The sequence below is a fragment of the Girardinichthys multiradiatus genome, chromosome X, assembly GCF_021462225.1.
Source record: "Girardinichthys multiradiatus isolate DD_20200921_A chromosome X, DD_fGirMul_XY1, whole genome shotgun sequence".
NCBI lineage: Eukaryota > Metazoa > Chordata > Actinopteri > Cyprinodontiformes > Goodeidae > Girardinichthys > Girardinichthys multiradiatus.
In genome coordinates, this window is record NC_061817.1 from 6,951,806 (window position 1) to 6,968,380 (window position 16,575).

Genomic DNA, 16,575 nt, shown 5'->3' on the forward strand with positions numbered 1-16,575 from the left:
TCAAAGACATTTCCATATACAGTACAGCCCATAAACACATGTTTAAATTAGCAGAAATACAGGACATAGCAATCCTAAATGCTTAAATAAAAGATAAATGGCCTTTTTGTTTTCTGAAGAATTTTTCCTCCAAGAGCCTTCTTTAGTTTTGATGATGGGCTACAAGAACCAGTCACATTTCATAGCTGGAACAATGACACTAATGGGACCATTATGGTTGCAAGTCTCTCCAAAGCAGTGTCCCTGGTCTTTGAGATGTAGATGAACCCGAACAAGCTGCTTTTGCTGTGCGGAGCCTTCTATTTGTGTAGCCACAATTTTTATTCTCTATTATGGATAGATCTGAACACTCCTCACTGCATTGGACTGCTTATACAACATCCCTGACCTTGTGTTTGGGTTTTTTATCCAGTTTTTGTTTGAAACAGTTTTTGTTTGATAGTGTTAGATTTAAAATGCAACAAAATAATGTGCTTGGAAAAAATCCTGATCAGAGTGCAGCTCCTTCATTGTGTATTTTGGATAGACCAGCTATGCATGGAGTGGTCTCACCAGGGTATCATTTGTGGTGGTAAAATTTGTGGATGAAGTAGTCATTTAGTTTTTGGAGGCAGTCAGTGACCTCGGTCTTGTGTTTGTTGGGTCCCTCCTCAGTACCACGTAGGTAGCAGTGGCACTCGATAAGGATTTGCTTTAAAACAAAAAAAATTGCTCTTTTGTTTTATTAAACAACAACTACTGTATGTACAAATATATTTTCCACAGAACATGTAAAATAGTACATCTCTAAATGATAATGTCTTTGGGTGCATCTGTACACATATCCATTCCTCAAGATATGAGGTTTCACATAAAAACACATTTACAACAATTCCTAAAGAAAAAAGAAAAACATTAACAGATTGCTGATGGTTTCTGTACGAAGTCATCTGTGAAATTACAGATACTTTTTTTTAGTGGTGGTTGTGGTCATACTGTATCCACAAGGTGGATGTTTGTAAGTATTAAAATCAAAAATACAATCATGCAGATCCCTGAGATGTTAATGAAACTCTTAGCAGCAAGACCAAGGACAGTGATAGGTGAGCCAAATTGCCATTTATGCAGTACAGCTCTTTCACCTCAAAGTCTTCTATTTTAAGTGTATCCACTTAGATATTTTGGATTTTGACAAGAAAGATTTTAAAAAAGGTCCCTGAACTGGGCCGTCCTTTGGTCATAGGCAGTCCCTGCACAGTGCCACCTGTCCTTTCCGATAGTCCCTGCAGGGGCAAAGGCGTTGATATTTGGGGCTAGAGCCAGCGCAGCTAAACAACAGTGGATCATGCTGTAGACTGCATTCAGCATGCTCTGCAGAGAAGGCGGGTAACAGGTGGTTCATCTCAGATTCCACTCCCTCACACTGGAGGTCCAACCTTGGCACAGAAGGGAAAAGATAGAGGGAACATTTTTAATATATGTGCAATTAATGATGGGACAAATGCCTTAAGAGATCCATGATTATTTCACATACATATTTATAATTTATGCTACGGTGCTGCCTTTAGATGCTCTCATGGAGAAAGGAAAATCTAAATTGTCAGGCTGAGCTAAGAATCTTTAAAACTAGATGTCCAAATGAGGCATGAAACTATTTGGATTGGGTTGTTTTGGTAAATTGTATTGTTTGCAGTTTTAGATTTATGGCATGCATTTTTGAAAGGGGACCAATAACACATCAAATCTGCTGTAATGGGGTAGCTCATGCTTTAAAAATGTATGTATCAGATAGTGAATATTTTCTTTTTTGTATCTCCCAGCCTCATTATTGCATGCCCCATCTTAGTGAACTTACATCTTTGCAGAATGTACTTGGATTCTGAATGCTGTAAACTGTAACTTACTATACAAATGGCAAATATAAAATTCTCTTACGCGCTAAATGCTTCTTTGATGTTGATAAAACGATACAAGGCAGGTTCACAGATTAGTCCTTCACTTTGGCAAGCTTCAATGCACGACTGGCCTTTTAGCGATGTCAAAAGCCGTAGTGCAGTAAGAGGAGGCCATGACGGGAAGGAGCTGGCGTTGGAGGCCCATGTTAGCATTTTGGAGCTTGGCAAAGGGAGGAAGGGACCTCTAAGCGCAGCCCAAGATGTGTTTATTGAGGGAAATGGAACCTCAGGTGAACAAAAGTCCTGCAAAGATAAATATTAAAAAGTCACAAGCAAGATACAAAAGTGTATTTGCTTTCTATTAAATAGATCATATGCAGTAGGCTGTTAAAATATTAATATCACCATATCTTTTTCATGTTTTGTCACATTGCAACCACAAACTTAAATGTATTTTCTTGGGATTTTATATAATGAACCAACATGACTTTAATCTGCAAGGATGTGTTTCAAAATTGTTTTCTTGAACAAATTTGAATAGTATGAAATTTGAATAGTGAATAGTTATTCAGTCCCTTTACCATAAATAAAACCCAAACTATATGCAACTATATTCCCTCCTTGGATAATACAATAAAAACAACATTTCTATACAATTATAAAAACTTTGGGCTAGGTCTCTACAAGCTTTGCACATATGGAGACTGAAATTTTAGCTCATTCTGCTTTGGAAAATATTACAGGCTCTTTCAGATTTGATGGAGAACATGTGTAAACATTTATTTTTAAGACTTTCCTCAGAGAATGAACATAAAGTTCTGCCTGCTTGTTTAAACTCATCGGGGTGCCATAGAGCATGATGTTGCCACCACCATGTTTCACTTTGGGAAAGTTTTTTGAATGCTGTGCACTATTAGTTGTCCATCACATATACATTTTGTATGTAAGCCAAAAATATTAATTTATAGACACTCTACTCCACTATGAGAGAGCGGCAGACTGGTGAAACTGAGCTATTCACACAAGGTTTTTTGATGTAACCCTGCACTAAAATAATAAGACAATTCTATATGATTTGCTAATAATTGCAGTTTGTTTTTAATTAGTTTAAGAAGAGTTCTAAACATAATCAAAACAGATAGTTCTAATTGTATCTGACCTGTAAAACGTTTCAGCCATGTTGCATGGATGCAAAAATTTTCAGAATAACAAATAAGACGTTGAGGCAGAACTTGGCTGTGGTGAGTCACTAGATTCGATTTCACCCTCCAGATCGGCCTATTAATAAAACCCAGGTAATAACATTTCTTTGACATGTCCCTCTGGCCTCTGGACCCGTTTATTAAACAAGCTCCCTGTGCCCACAGGCAATAACTAAACTTATAATCTCCCAATCTCTGCTGCACCTCCTCTCCTAAACACAGGCGACATCTTTGATCCCTCTTCTCTTGCACACTCAGGAAAAAGAACATGACATTGAAAGGTTTCCAACCTCAAAACATCATTTTTTAAAAATTCTGATTGTATAGTGATCGTTGTTTTCACTGGCTTAGAGTTTTTAAAGTAATAACCTTCCCTTTTCAAGAGAATGTCATTTTTTCTAAAATCCTAAAAGTTTAAAGATTTGCAAGAATGGGAAATGTTGATATTTTACACTGGTTTCCATTTGACAAGTATGGAATTGCTGAATAGGGCTCTAGATGCCCACAAACAAATTTTGGGCAACAAACAAGAATTGAGGCATTTATGTTCCTTTTATTTTAGATTTTTACAATTGTTATACTTTGTCCTGACTCTGTTACCATTACAATTAAACAGTAAGCTGAAGGAGTTGATGATTGAGAGGAAAGAGGAGACTGAGATAAAACACGGGCTACAACTCTGTTAGGAGAATCTTTAGGCTAGAAAAGCTTTAGCCGTGCTCAAGATCTTCTTTCTCACGTTAGCTATACATGTTGACTTTATTGTCACCTGTTAGCACTGCAAGGGTATCACAATTTTTACAATCCCAGAGTCTGAGTCTCTCTCCAGCAGAGAAAAGACTGCAGTGGAAAACCACTAATGTAGATCAAGTTAATAGAAAAATTTTAAATTCATGCAAATCTCTAAAATATCACTGACACACTGGATACATTTATCATAGAATGAATAAACATTATGGATTATTGCATTTACCATGTTATACAAATCCACTACTGTCTTCATTATTGAACATATTGGTCCCGAAATTATGCGGCTTTTTTTCCTCAGATTTCTTAAGTGACATTTAATTAATTGGAGAAACCAAGAAACCATCCAGCACAAAACAAGCCTAAAGCACTCTTGCAATTTTCCTTGAGTTAATACATTTTGATTTAGCCAACTGTCAAGCAATGCATTGCCTTAAATGAAATCTTTCACATGAAAAAGTTCTAATGTATTTAGAATCCTTACGTGAATCCTTCTATGCCCCAATATAGGTATCACTGAGCTGGCGTGAGACTATTAGATGCAATGGTCACAGTGGGACTGCAGCTCTGGCAGTGAACAGAGGAGAAGAGAAGCCTTGCAGGGAGATAACAAGGATGATAGGTACAAGGAAAAAGGGTAAAAGATGTGTGGAATCTGATAAGTCAAGGTTGAAACTGGGAAAAGGCCAAAGATGAAGAAACTAAAAATATCGAAGGAAGAAAACGGACGAAGGTCTGATTGGGAGGCTGAACCAGAGGGTCATGGTTCCAGTCAGTCACGGTCAGTGAGGGGGCGTGTTGGTGTTATTTTTGACACAAAGGGGAAAATGGTGACAAGGCAAGGCAGAAGCTAACATTTTTGCTTAACCTGGGACAGCAAAACACTTTATAAACAGTAACTTGACATGGGTTGAAGAGATCTTCCTCTGAATATATGTAATTCATGAAAATGTATGTTAGGGGTTTCAGAATTAATACCAATTAGACTAAAGCAGAAGAACACAAAACTGAATTTTGGATGAGTGTAAAAAACTTTCATAACAAAACCTGTGTGAGCAACATTTTCACTCTTTCATAATTAAGCTTTGAGAGTACACTTGGAAAAAGTGACAAGGTATATTTTGCTGTCAGCTAGCAACTTAAAAGAAGGAAATAGGCGACCCAGGCAGTGTGAAAGAAAAATGAGTACTGAAGGAAAGAAATCCTCATTAAACACAAATTCAGACTAACAACTCAGTGGACATATGCCTGCATATGAAGAGAAGAAGCTGTGCAGATGTAAAAATACATTATTAATGACTTGTGCTTCCAACGTTTCTCATAACACATGCTGAAATGAATGCCATCATCACACAAATGGACTAAATATATTCTAACATCAACTTAGTAGGAAAGACATGTCTTATGTTTATCCTTATACTGAGATGCATCGATAAATGAAGGGTCGGAATATTCTGACTCGATGGCATCAATCCAATGTTGATACAAGTGTAATAAATGTGCAAGAGGACTTTAGAGGTGTAGATAAAAGAAAGTAAACTGGCTAAAGACCAGAAATGTAACATGCAACAAGTAAGTTTAGACTGCACAACAAAGCTTATTATTTTTTCATCTTATAAGAAGTACACTCATCCAATGTGTTTTTTTAACTTGTGGTTGAATGGGAAGACATCGTTAGTTGTCATAACACACAGTAAAATGGATTATTAATATTTAAAAGAACATTTACAATCGTATGGGGAGCACAATTACTGCAGTTTTTGATCCGAATCAATAACGTCGGTTATAATAATCTTTCGACGTTAATATTTGACATAGTCTTTTTTTTTTTTCTTGATAGTTACAACACAATTCCCTGACATGACTGAAGAGTACCCCATCTGCAGTCCGCAGCAGTAAGTGTGCATGTCTGTTTATGTGCGCCATAAACAGATAAGTGTAGCTCAAGTCATTGGCTGGCTCTGTATAAGAGATGGCATTAAAAACAAATATGGCACATAAGGTGTTTGATTGACAGTCAAAGGAACCAGGCTCTGAACATTTTTCAAAGGTTGAGGTGATCTAAGGTAAGGAAGTACTTCAAGCTAGGCAACAGAACAGCATATTAGACACTCTCTAAGATCCAGGGGCTACTGGTGAAAGGGTCCTCAGTGCACTCTAAGGTTGGACAAGTTGACTGTCTGCTACGTTTTCCCTGTTTAACAATTAGACAGATCTTGAAGTGATTAGTACTGAGTGTTACTGTTTTAATATGCAGAATATGTAAATAATAAATAGTTAATAAATACCAGTCATTTTGAAATTACTGTCTCTGGTTTTAATGTTAAATCAAGGTTGTAATAGGATTCCACACACAGGACTGAACTGAGTCATACATTGTTTTTTTCCAGTTCAGTCGCATAATATGTGATATTCTGAATACTTATTTCTATCATGCTAAAGGGCATAACTTTATGCGTACATTTTCTTTCACTGTAGAAAAAATTCTGGAGGAAAATTAATCTTTACCTGCAAAACCTGATGATAAATTGTTTGAAAAATAATAACAACTATCATTAGTGGGAGCTCCAAAGGAAATTAAAAATAATTTAGTTTTAAAGGTCAGAGTAAAATTCACCAGTCATGTGGTGAAACTTTCATATCTGCAATATGTTGGGTGAATTTAGTAAAGTTGAGTAAATAACACAAAAATCTGAGATAAAGTGGTAAATGCTGAACTCCTCTCTATGTGGGTTTTAATGAATGCTGCAATACTTTAGTCCTACAGATAATTTAATCTTCACTTTAGAAATCATCAAGTCCTTTTTTTTCATACCCACCAGGTTCATATGACCTAATCTACACATTCCTATTACACACACTCCCTCAGCAATTTCTCCAGCAATGATATCTTTGTCCTGTGTGAGAAACTAAAAGCTGCACAGCCAAAATTCAATACCTTATTGTTTTGGTAATGATTCTACACACATTTTCTGTGCTTCCCTCTCTGGAAACAATAGAAGCAGTAGTCAATTCAATACAGGGGTTAGCTTGGAAACATGTTCCCAAGAAATATATCAGTGTTGCAAAGTCATTAACCTGAACTTGAACATTAAGTGGTGGACAGCTTAGGTCCCAGGGTGTTCACCTCAACAATAAACTGAACTGGTCCTAAAGCATAGATGCCCGGTACAAGAAGGGCCAACCTGATGAGACTGAGGTCTTTCAAAGTGTGCACACGCCTGCTAAGACGATTTTTTATCATTCTGTGGTTCCCCTCAACAACTCATTGCACTTTTATCTGCTGGCAAGCAGGCATCTCTGACCAGGCCAAAAGGAGACTGAAAGAGCTGGTTTGGAGAGCCAGGTCTGTCCGGGGCTGCCCACTGGAGGAGGTGGGTGAAAGGAGGATGTTGCTTGAGTTGACTTCCATTGAGGACAGTGCCTTTTGCTCTCTGTATCAGACAGTGAAGACTCTAAATAGCTCCATGGATTATAAATTGTGTCCTATTTGTCTTTCTACTTTTCCATGAATATGAACTTTGATGACATCCTATTCTTCACCTATAAGGTTCATTTTGTTGATGGACCCACCGTTGCCAACAATGGCAACGTTAACCGTTCTGTTAACATCTTCCACAAAGTTTAGGAGTGTGGTCATAGTTAGATGAGAAAACCAGAATTGCAGTCTCTTCTCTAATTCATAAAGATTTTGAAGAAGGACTCTTTGCAGGCCAGTCAAGTTTCTCTTTACACTTTATACGCCTGCAGCCATGGAAGTGATTGGAAGACTGGAATTCACTGATGTGATGGTGGACCCAATACTTGGTAATATATACAGTACCTTGTGAAAGTACTCGGCCCCCTTGAACTGGTCAACCTCTTGCCACATTTCAGGCTTCAAACATAAAGATATAAAATTCAAATTTTTGTGAAGAATCAACAACAAGTGGGACACAATCGTGAAGTGGAATGAAATTTATTGGATGTATCAAACGTTTTTAACAAATAAAAAACTGAAAAGTGGGGCGTGTAATATTATTCGGCTCCCTTGCATTAATACTTTTTAGCGCCACCCTTTGCTGCAATTACAGCTGCAAGTCGCTTGGGGTTTGTCTCTATCATTTTTGCACATCGAGGGACTGAAATTCTTGCCCATTCTTCCTTGCAAAACAGCTCAAGCTCAGTGAGGTTGGATGGAGAGCGTTCGTGAACAGCAGTCTTCAGCTCTTTCCACAGATTCTCAATTGGATTCAGGTCTGGACTTTGACTTGGCCATTCCAAAACCTTGATATGTGTATTTGTGAACCATTCCATTGTAGATTTGGCTTTATGTTTTGGATCATTGTCTTGTTCGAAGATAATCTCTGTCCCAGTCTCAGGTCTCTTGCAGACTCCCAACAGGTTTTCTTCCAGAATGGTCCTGTATTTGGCCCCATCCATCTTCCCATCAATTTTGACCATCTTCCCTGTCCCTGCTGACAAAAAGCAGGCCCAAACCATGATGCTGCCACCACCATGTTTGACAGTGGGGATGGTGTGTTCAGGGTGATGAGCTGTGTTGCTTTTACGCCAAACATATCGTTTTACATTGTGGCCAAATAGTCCAATTTTGGTTTCATCTGACCAGCGCACCTTCTTCCACATGTTTGGTGTGTCTCCCAGGTGGCTTGTGGCAAACTTTAAACAATACTTTTTATGGATATCTTTGAGAAATGGTTTTCTTCTTGCCACTCTTCCATAAAGGCCAGATTTGTGCAGTGTACGACTGATTGTTGTCCTATGGAACAGACTCTCCCACCTCAGCTGTAGATCTCTGCAGTTCATCCAGAGTGATCATGGGCCTCTTGGCTGCATCTCTGATCAGTCTTCTCCTTGTCGAGATGAGAGTTTAGAGGGACGGGCCGGGTCTTGGTAGATTTGCAGTGGTCTGATACTCTTTTCATTTCAATATGATTGCTTGCACAGTGCTCCTTGGGATGTTTAAAGCTTGGGAAATCTTTTTGTAACCAAATCCGGCTTTAAACGTCTCCATAACAGTATCTCGGACCTGCCTGGTGTGTTCCTTGGTCTTCATGATGCTTTCTGCGCTTTGAACAGAACCCTCAGACTATCACAGAGCAGGTGAATTTATACGGAGACTTGATTACACACAGGTGGATTCTATTTATCATCATCAGTCATTTGGGACAACATTGGATCATTCAGAGATCCTCACTGAACTTCTGGAGTGAGTTTGCTTCACTGAAAGTAAGGGGTCGAATAATATTGCACGCCCCACTTTTCAGTTTTTTATTTGTTAAACAAGTTTGACACATCCAATAAATTTCCTTCCACTTCATGATTGTGTCCCACTTATTGTTGATTCTTCACAAAAAATTTGAATTTTATATCTTTACGTTTGAAGCCTGAAATGTGGCAAGAGGTTGGAAAATTCAAGGGGGCTGAGTACTTTCACAAGGTACTGTATATATTACTGGTGAAAAGTTTTAGATACACTTTTTTTACTTAATGGGTCTCTTCATTTTCATGACTATTTAAATTGTAGATTCTCACTAAAGGCATCAGATCTGTGAATGAACACATATAGAATTATGTAGTAAACAAAAGTGTGAAATAACTCTAAACATTTTTATATTTTAGATTCTTCAAAATAGCTACCCTTTGCTTTGATTACTGCTATGCTCTTTATATATATATAAATGCCTGCATCTTTAATATTTTTTATCTACATCGTAGTCTGTGTTTTGTATATTTGCATTGAAGTACTCTTATATTCATCTTATGTATTTTCTATAGCCTATTTTGTTTTTTTGCAATTTATTCTGTTTTCCTAAAATGCTTCAACAGTCAAATTTCCCTGCTGTGGGATCAAGTGATATGTTATCTGAAAATAAGCAACAGATTGTTCAAATCAGCATCCAAGCTACTTGGACTAATGTATAACTATAGTAATGTAATTTGCAAAATCTGTTTTGAATAATCCCCTCTTTGATACCTTTACTAATAAAATATGTCTCTAATACACTTATTTTCCTGCAAAGTATAGCATGTGCAACAGAAAACTGCTACAAAGCAGAAAGGTAAGTGAAAATACATTTTTTTCTAAGGACTCATTTTCTAAGTCTGACCTAAAGTTTTTTTTATCTCATACAACCTTGAAACTTCTTGGAACATTAAAGAATAAAAAAGTTGCCTGAAACAAAATCTCTCTGTAGCTAATGTTTCTGTACATACAAAATTCTATTCATATTTTTGATCAGAATGGTTTACAGAAACATTCTGGTGATTATTTAAATCTGATTATTGTGCTTTTTTAACCTTGTAAGTTAAGAAAGGAAATAAATTTTTTTCCATTCAGCCCTGAAAGACAAATGAGAAATATATAAGGTTAGCTTATGATTGTCGGCTTTTGATTTTCCCCTTCACAAAATTAGCCATCTTTCAAGGCTAATGGTTTGTCTAAATGTCTGATGTGGCAAAACCAAACTAAAAACGTTTTCCTGAATTACCTTTCAGGGCTTAACAAAAGAAAAAAAAGTTTAGAAAAAGACCTTAGAATATATTTTTCTACTTGCTTTTCAGGGATTCTGAAGAAGCAAAATGGAAATTATTCTGATATTTTTTAAACAAACGCATTTACTTTCAGATTACAATTTGGGTGAAACATACTATGTTCTATAAATTCCTCAATTCCTTGCCAACAGGACTATGTAGATACAGATGGACAGAAGCTCTTTTAAAATTATATTTCACACATCTTTGCTGTATTACGTGCATGAGACTTTACATTCAAACTGACATTGCAATGCATTTCACAGTTTTTGGCTTTTGCTTAGTCTGAAATTGTAACTTTCAAGTACTTATTGATCTTCTGAAGGCCCTCTGAGCAACTCACTCTGATAGGAAGTAATATATATACCAATAAATAATATAATATAAATGAAGAGCAAGGACATACCATCTTCTGCCAAAGCTTTCTATCACAGATGGAGCTTTGGCAGAACATGAATCTGAATCAATCTCAAGTTAAAAGGGGGGCTTCCTGCTTTCTCCACTTTCTTTCAAAGCACCCTTAAATCTGACATGGCAATGTTGTATGATTTTATGGGTAAACAGGGAGACAAACAGACAAGCATATGACAGTAAAGGGTGAAAATCTTCCTCCTACTCTTGGCTTGTTGGTGCAGTTTTGATCTGCAACCAGCATGATGCTGATATGAGTCAAAATACCCACCTGATTCTGAATGTAGGCATGAACCCTTTCAAGCATTCCCTCGCATGTATACTCATAGGGCAGGAATGGCTCCACCTGCAGACACAGATGTGCACGCAGATGATGAAGAAGAAACAGAGGAAGTCAGTGTTGGTTTATATGTGTCTGTACGTATAGACCCAAACCATTGTAATTACAGGAACCAAGCATCTGATAGTTAATCCTTGCTGACATATTCATTAGCATAATTATAGAAGACTTATATCATGCCACGAGCTTCACATAAAAATCAATGACCTAATACATCAAAGGTGGCAGCCTTGAAAATTTATTTCATTATTATTTTTGCCGATGACTACATCAATACATCATACAATGGATTAAACTGATAGAGGACCACAGGTCATAGAGCATCACGGCAAGTGTTTTAGTGTAATCTGGGACCTGCTGGTGCTTTTACCAAGGAGGCTTTTAAAACAACCATTTGCTGTCTGAATTTTGATGGCAGAAAATTCAGTTTGAAATTCTCTGAGAAGATGCTGATCAATATTCTTTCTAGTATTTGATGCAAATTAAGCCTTAAAAAGCCTTCAATAGAAAGAAAAGATGCGCTTGAGTTAGACAATTCACTATATATCGGTGTCTTTGGTGATAGATACACCACATTTTGAAGATGTTAAGGTCTGATGAGATCAGAAATTCACAAATATAACGATAAACTATTGTGGCAGGGTCTCCTCTCAGATGTCTGCCATGGTAGTTAAATTGCAAACTCACTGTTTACCATCAGACCACCAAAGTATTCCTCCATTTAAATTGATAAATTGTTCTTTTTAGTGTTGTGTTCCTCTTAGCTATCTCTTCTTACATTATTTTGTCTGAGTTAAATGAAATGTATCTGGCACTGCATCAGCTGTTTTGCAATGCAATTTGCCTTTTGGGCATCGTGTTATAATATAATGAGAGGAAAAACAAATCATGCAGGATGATTTGAACTTCTGTAAAGGGAACCTTTTTAAATGGCGTATAGAGACATGTACAGTGGGGGGAATTTTAATTTGATCTGCTTTTCTTGTATGTTTTGTAAGTTTACTCAGTGTGCACTTTTGTGGCAGTTTCATTTTTATGAAGAGAGTAAGAAAAGTATCAACGAATTCAGAAACAAATCAATACCTAAAAAATGCAATTTAGTTTGAATGAAACTGTGTGAACACTTTTTTAATTCCCTGCAAGATGAGAAGCAACATAACATGATCCTGGCCCTGGTTCAAGGGCTGTCTCATAGTCACGATGGTGTTTTAGGAATTGCAGTTTTACTGCTTTTTCACCAAAACCTTTGATGGATTGATTATAGCCAAACACTTGAATTTTAGTCTTATCAGAGCAAAGGACATGTCTCCAAAAATTACAGCTTTCTAATTGATTTATTTGATAATAAAACTCTCTTAGGCGCTTTAACCAGCTTTTTTGTCTTTTGTTTTTTGTTCTAGGGTTGACACCAACATTTCAAATTAATACACATTCATCTCTGGGACACAGAGCCCATCTTCTTTCTGAACGGTATGACAGCGGGACATCCCCATGTTGTTTATACTTGCATATAATAGCTTGAACAGGTGAGTGTGGCACCGCTTCACATCTGAATGAACGGTGCCATGAATAATGGACCAGACTTGTTAAAGTCCACAACTCTCTTCTTCTTTTCTTGCTTGGTTTCTTTTGAATTTTATCAAATGTTTAGCTATTGAAAACTTTGCCACCTGTGCTTTGTTAGCTTTACTCCACAATCTGCGAGCAGGAGCTTGCTGAGCTCCGTCCAAAGGTGATACAATCCACCCATCATCACATCAATTACCATGTTCGCACAAAAACCAAAATGTGATCAAGTAGACTAGTTGCTTGGCAACACAGGCTGTTAGCATTGTTAACTAAAGTTGAAAGTTAATACTTTAAAACTAAGTCTGGGTAATGGTTAAACTCTTAATGCATGCTTTCATTAATTTCTACCACCGTTAAAAATTAAATTACAAATGATTTTTGTTTGATTCAGTGTGAAATAATTACACATTACATCATCACTCCATGCTTAAACCCTTTCTACTCTGCCATTAGACATCTTGCTTGTTGAGCATTAAGATTCCTTCCCCTTGGATCAGCACCTCCAAGCATATAACAGTGCTACAACTTGCACTTTGTTTTGCTCCTATCAGCATGAAACCCCTGGCTGGTAGAAGTGCAGATGCATCTCTGCATTACGAGAGGGTTGGCAGTGACTCTGGGTTGTTCTGGTGACAGATTGAAAACAGCGTGATTGATTCATTCGATGTAATGCAAACAATGCTCGCTGCCTGTGGGGCTGACTTCCAGAAAGCTGCTGTGTAAAACCAGGTATGGGCACAGTTTACCGACGGAGCCACTCAATATCTCAGACAATTAGAAGTGAAGAGAGCAGAGAGGAAGCCAGCTAAGCATTCTGCTATAATGTCAGATGCCAACATTAAGAGCGCTATTAAAGGCTGCGGGGTCTGAAAAGTGGGTCAAAGCAAGCTGAAGGAGCTCATTATACTGTCAACCTATGTGCCTATATGCAGCAGTGTGCACGGTTAACCAGTAGTAATGCAAAACCTTTATTTTGTTAAATGACTCAAAGTTTAGGTAGAAAAAACAAGCAATTAACATACATTGATCTTCATGATCTCACGGATGGCTGCATTTAATTCTTCAGAGTTATTGAAGTCGATGGTGATGACATGCGGCCTGCCGATATACTCCTCTGCGTAGGGATGCTGAGAAGACACCTGCATAAAGCATAAATAGGGACTCATTAAAAGAAAATCGCAATAGCAGCGGTTTAATTAAAGATAAAACAGTGGAGTTGTGTTGTCAGCAGATTTTTATATTCCCATTTTGTCAGATTACAACCTTCAGTGTCTTTTATTGGGATTTTGTGTAATAGACTAACACAGTAGCCCAAAACTGTGAAGTTCAAGAAAACGTATACATGGTTATCAATGTTTTTCAATTTGTTTTACAAATAATAATCTGAAAAATCTGTTTGTCTGTTTGTTTTCAGCTTCCATATATCAATACCTTGTTTAACCCTAACCCATTTATCACTACAGTCACAGGTATATATTTTGGGGTTATGTTTTCATCACGTTTCACATCTACATACTGATTTCTTTTTTCAGATTATTCTTTGCAAAATAGCTCAGTTTCATTCAAACTTTATGGCTTGTGTTTATGAACAGCAGGGGTATGTCTGGACTTTGACTAGGCCATTCTAACATACAAGCATGTTGGCTGAGTTTTTAAGGCAATTAGCTGCTCTAAATGTTGTTTATGAGTATCAGCATAATACATAATACTGAATACAAATGCACATATTTCTCAAAATTTTATACGTAAAAAGAATCAAAACCATTCTTTTCCTTTCACCTTCAAATTAGTCACCTTCTTGGTGGTGATCTATTAAATAAATTGCCAACAAAAATACATTGATGTTTGGAGTTGTATATTGATTAAATGTGAAGTGGTCCAAGCGGTATGAATATTTTTACAAGACACTGTACATATAGATATAAAGGAATGGTAAAAAATAAATACACCATCTTTCGGTTAAGATGTTTATGTGTCAGGGCTTTATTAGCTATCATCTGGTACTCAACACATTGTGAAACTGGGTAAGTGCAACCCGTGAACAACAAAAGAATATGACATATTACATAATCACATTTAAGTCACAGCCAGGTCCTGATGATCAAATGAAACTTCAAAAACTGCTAAGTTCTACTAAAAAACATAACATTTGTTGATTTTCTGCATGCCAGTGTGACTTAGCACAATGCAATAGAAAAAAAACTCATTATTAATTATTGTAGAAAAAAACTCCTGCTGCCGGTTAGTCTGGAAAAGTGATTTGAAATAACTTTTTTAAGTAATTTGGAGTTCAGTGAGTGGAAAACATTTAAGTCAGCTGCAAATGTTCGTCCGACTGAACGTCCCAGCAAGTTTCCCTCCAAGGTCAGGCTGTGTAAAGCTAAACAAAATTACAAAAGACTTGAGTCCATAGGGTCCACCAGGAAAATGTTTTAACTAAGATAAGTGTTTCAGTATTGATTAACTGTGCCCCTGTAAAATCTCGCAGGGGATTTTTAACAAGCTCTGCCTTTCGAATATACTTCAAAAATGGTTACTTGTCTTCTCTCTAAAATGTAAGCTACAGCAAGACATAAATTGGATAACTTAAAAGTGAACGTTGTTGTTCAATAGTATGTGCATGCAATGCTCTAGATGGATGCATGCATGCTACATGGAACTGTTTCATATTGAAAATCCTTGATCCTGGTGATAAGTACCATTAAATAATTTGTAAACAACAAGCTCAGCAGCATACGGAAGATCTGCTCTGCCTTCCTGCATGACTGAGGAAAACTAACAAATATTTTGGTAAAAAGTATCACCATTTGCTTAATTGTGTGAAATTGAGTTTTACTGCGGTGAGCCTAAATATCTGTACAGGAGATAAAATGATGGATTATACTTCCCTCTAAATTATGTTAATTTTGTCATATAAATGCATATAAAAAGTTATTTTTTGTTTAAGTTGAATCAAAAATGATGGATTATAACACCACACTAAGTAAAAGTAGAATTGAGAGTGTAATGGTATAAGAGCTGGATGAGCTAAAAGGAACAAGAGAACAATGCAGAACTGGTAAGAACATGAGCAGATGTTCTGTGTCAGTAAGGCTATGACAAAAATCAGTTTCACCCAAATTCAGTTTAGTTCAATCCACAATGACTATGTAACTTTATACAAATTTTGATGCAAATTGTAAAGGCTAAAAAGGCTGCATTTCACAATGTTGTCTTTGGCTGTAGCTGAAGAAGAGGTTTATATTGTTGGAAGAAGGGGAGACAGGGGAAGCCGGTGGGACTGTTGGGTGAAAAGCAAGAAGAGAAAGAAATGACATCCTTGACATGAATAAAGTACCACACAGCTGCACACATCACCTTACACTTAGGCTTTGCACAGGCAGAATATTACTTTTCAAACTTTAAAAGTAATTGATTAATGTGCAAACTGCCGATATATTGTTACTAAAAATTATAATGCACAGCCAAATTTGTTTCTGAATTACTTTAAATTGAGTAGTAAGCCACTGTTAAGGAAAAGACAAGTTAGCAAAGGAGTTCAATGTGACATTTTGTATTGCACAATACTTGCAGCAGGACCTGCCTTTATGATGAAAAATTATGTGATTTAAGTGATGGGGGCTTGTGCCCCAGAAGGGCTCAGTGTCTAGCAATGCTCCTACCCGAGAGCAACATCTCAGACTCTACAAGCCTCAGTTAGCATAATAAATGCCAAAGTTCATGACAGTTTATTTAGAAAAAAGACTGAAGACGTATGGCTTGCTGTGGAGGGCTGTCAGGAGAGGTAAGCCTCTTCTCCCTATGAAAGAATGTGGCAACACTTCTTGAGTTTGCAAAGTAAGATCTTAATGAACCACAAGAGCCAATATTCAGATGTGGGGTTTTTATGCACAGACAT

General features: G+C 37.0%; 1 protein-coding gene across 3 annotated transcripts in view; it reads right to left on the reverse strand.

The window, feature by feature from the left end:
* Nucleotides 1–708: 708 nt before the first annotated feature.
* The window catches only part of LOC124862546 (alpha-1,6-mannosylglycoprotein 6-beta-N-acetylglucosaminyltransferase B-like), a 108,716-nt gene continuing 92,849 nt past the window's right edge, over nucleotides 709–16,575 (reverse strand). For all 3 annotated transcript variants that reach the window (XM_047356525.1, XM_047356523.1, XM_047356526.1), the window contains 4 exons: nucleotides 13,700–13,816; nucleotides 11,040–11,114; nucleotides 1,915–2,177; nucleotides 709–1,415 (listed from right to left, as the gene is read on the reverse strand). In XM_047356525.1, coding sequence (XP_047212481.1) covers nucleotides 1,217–1,415; nucleotides 1,915–2,177; nucleotides 11,040–11,114; nucleotides 13,700–13,816 — 654 coding nt within the window. In that variant the 3' untranslated portion in view covers nucleotides 709–1,216. The remainder of the gene's footprint in view (nucleotides 1,416–1,914; nucleotides 2,178–11,039; nucleotides 11,115–13,699; nucleotides 13,817–16,575) is intronic.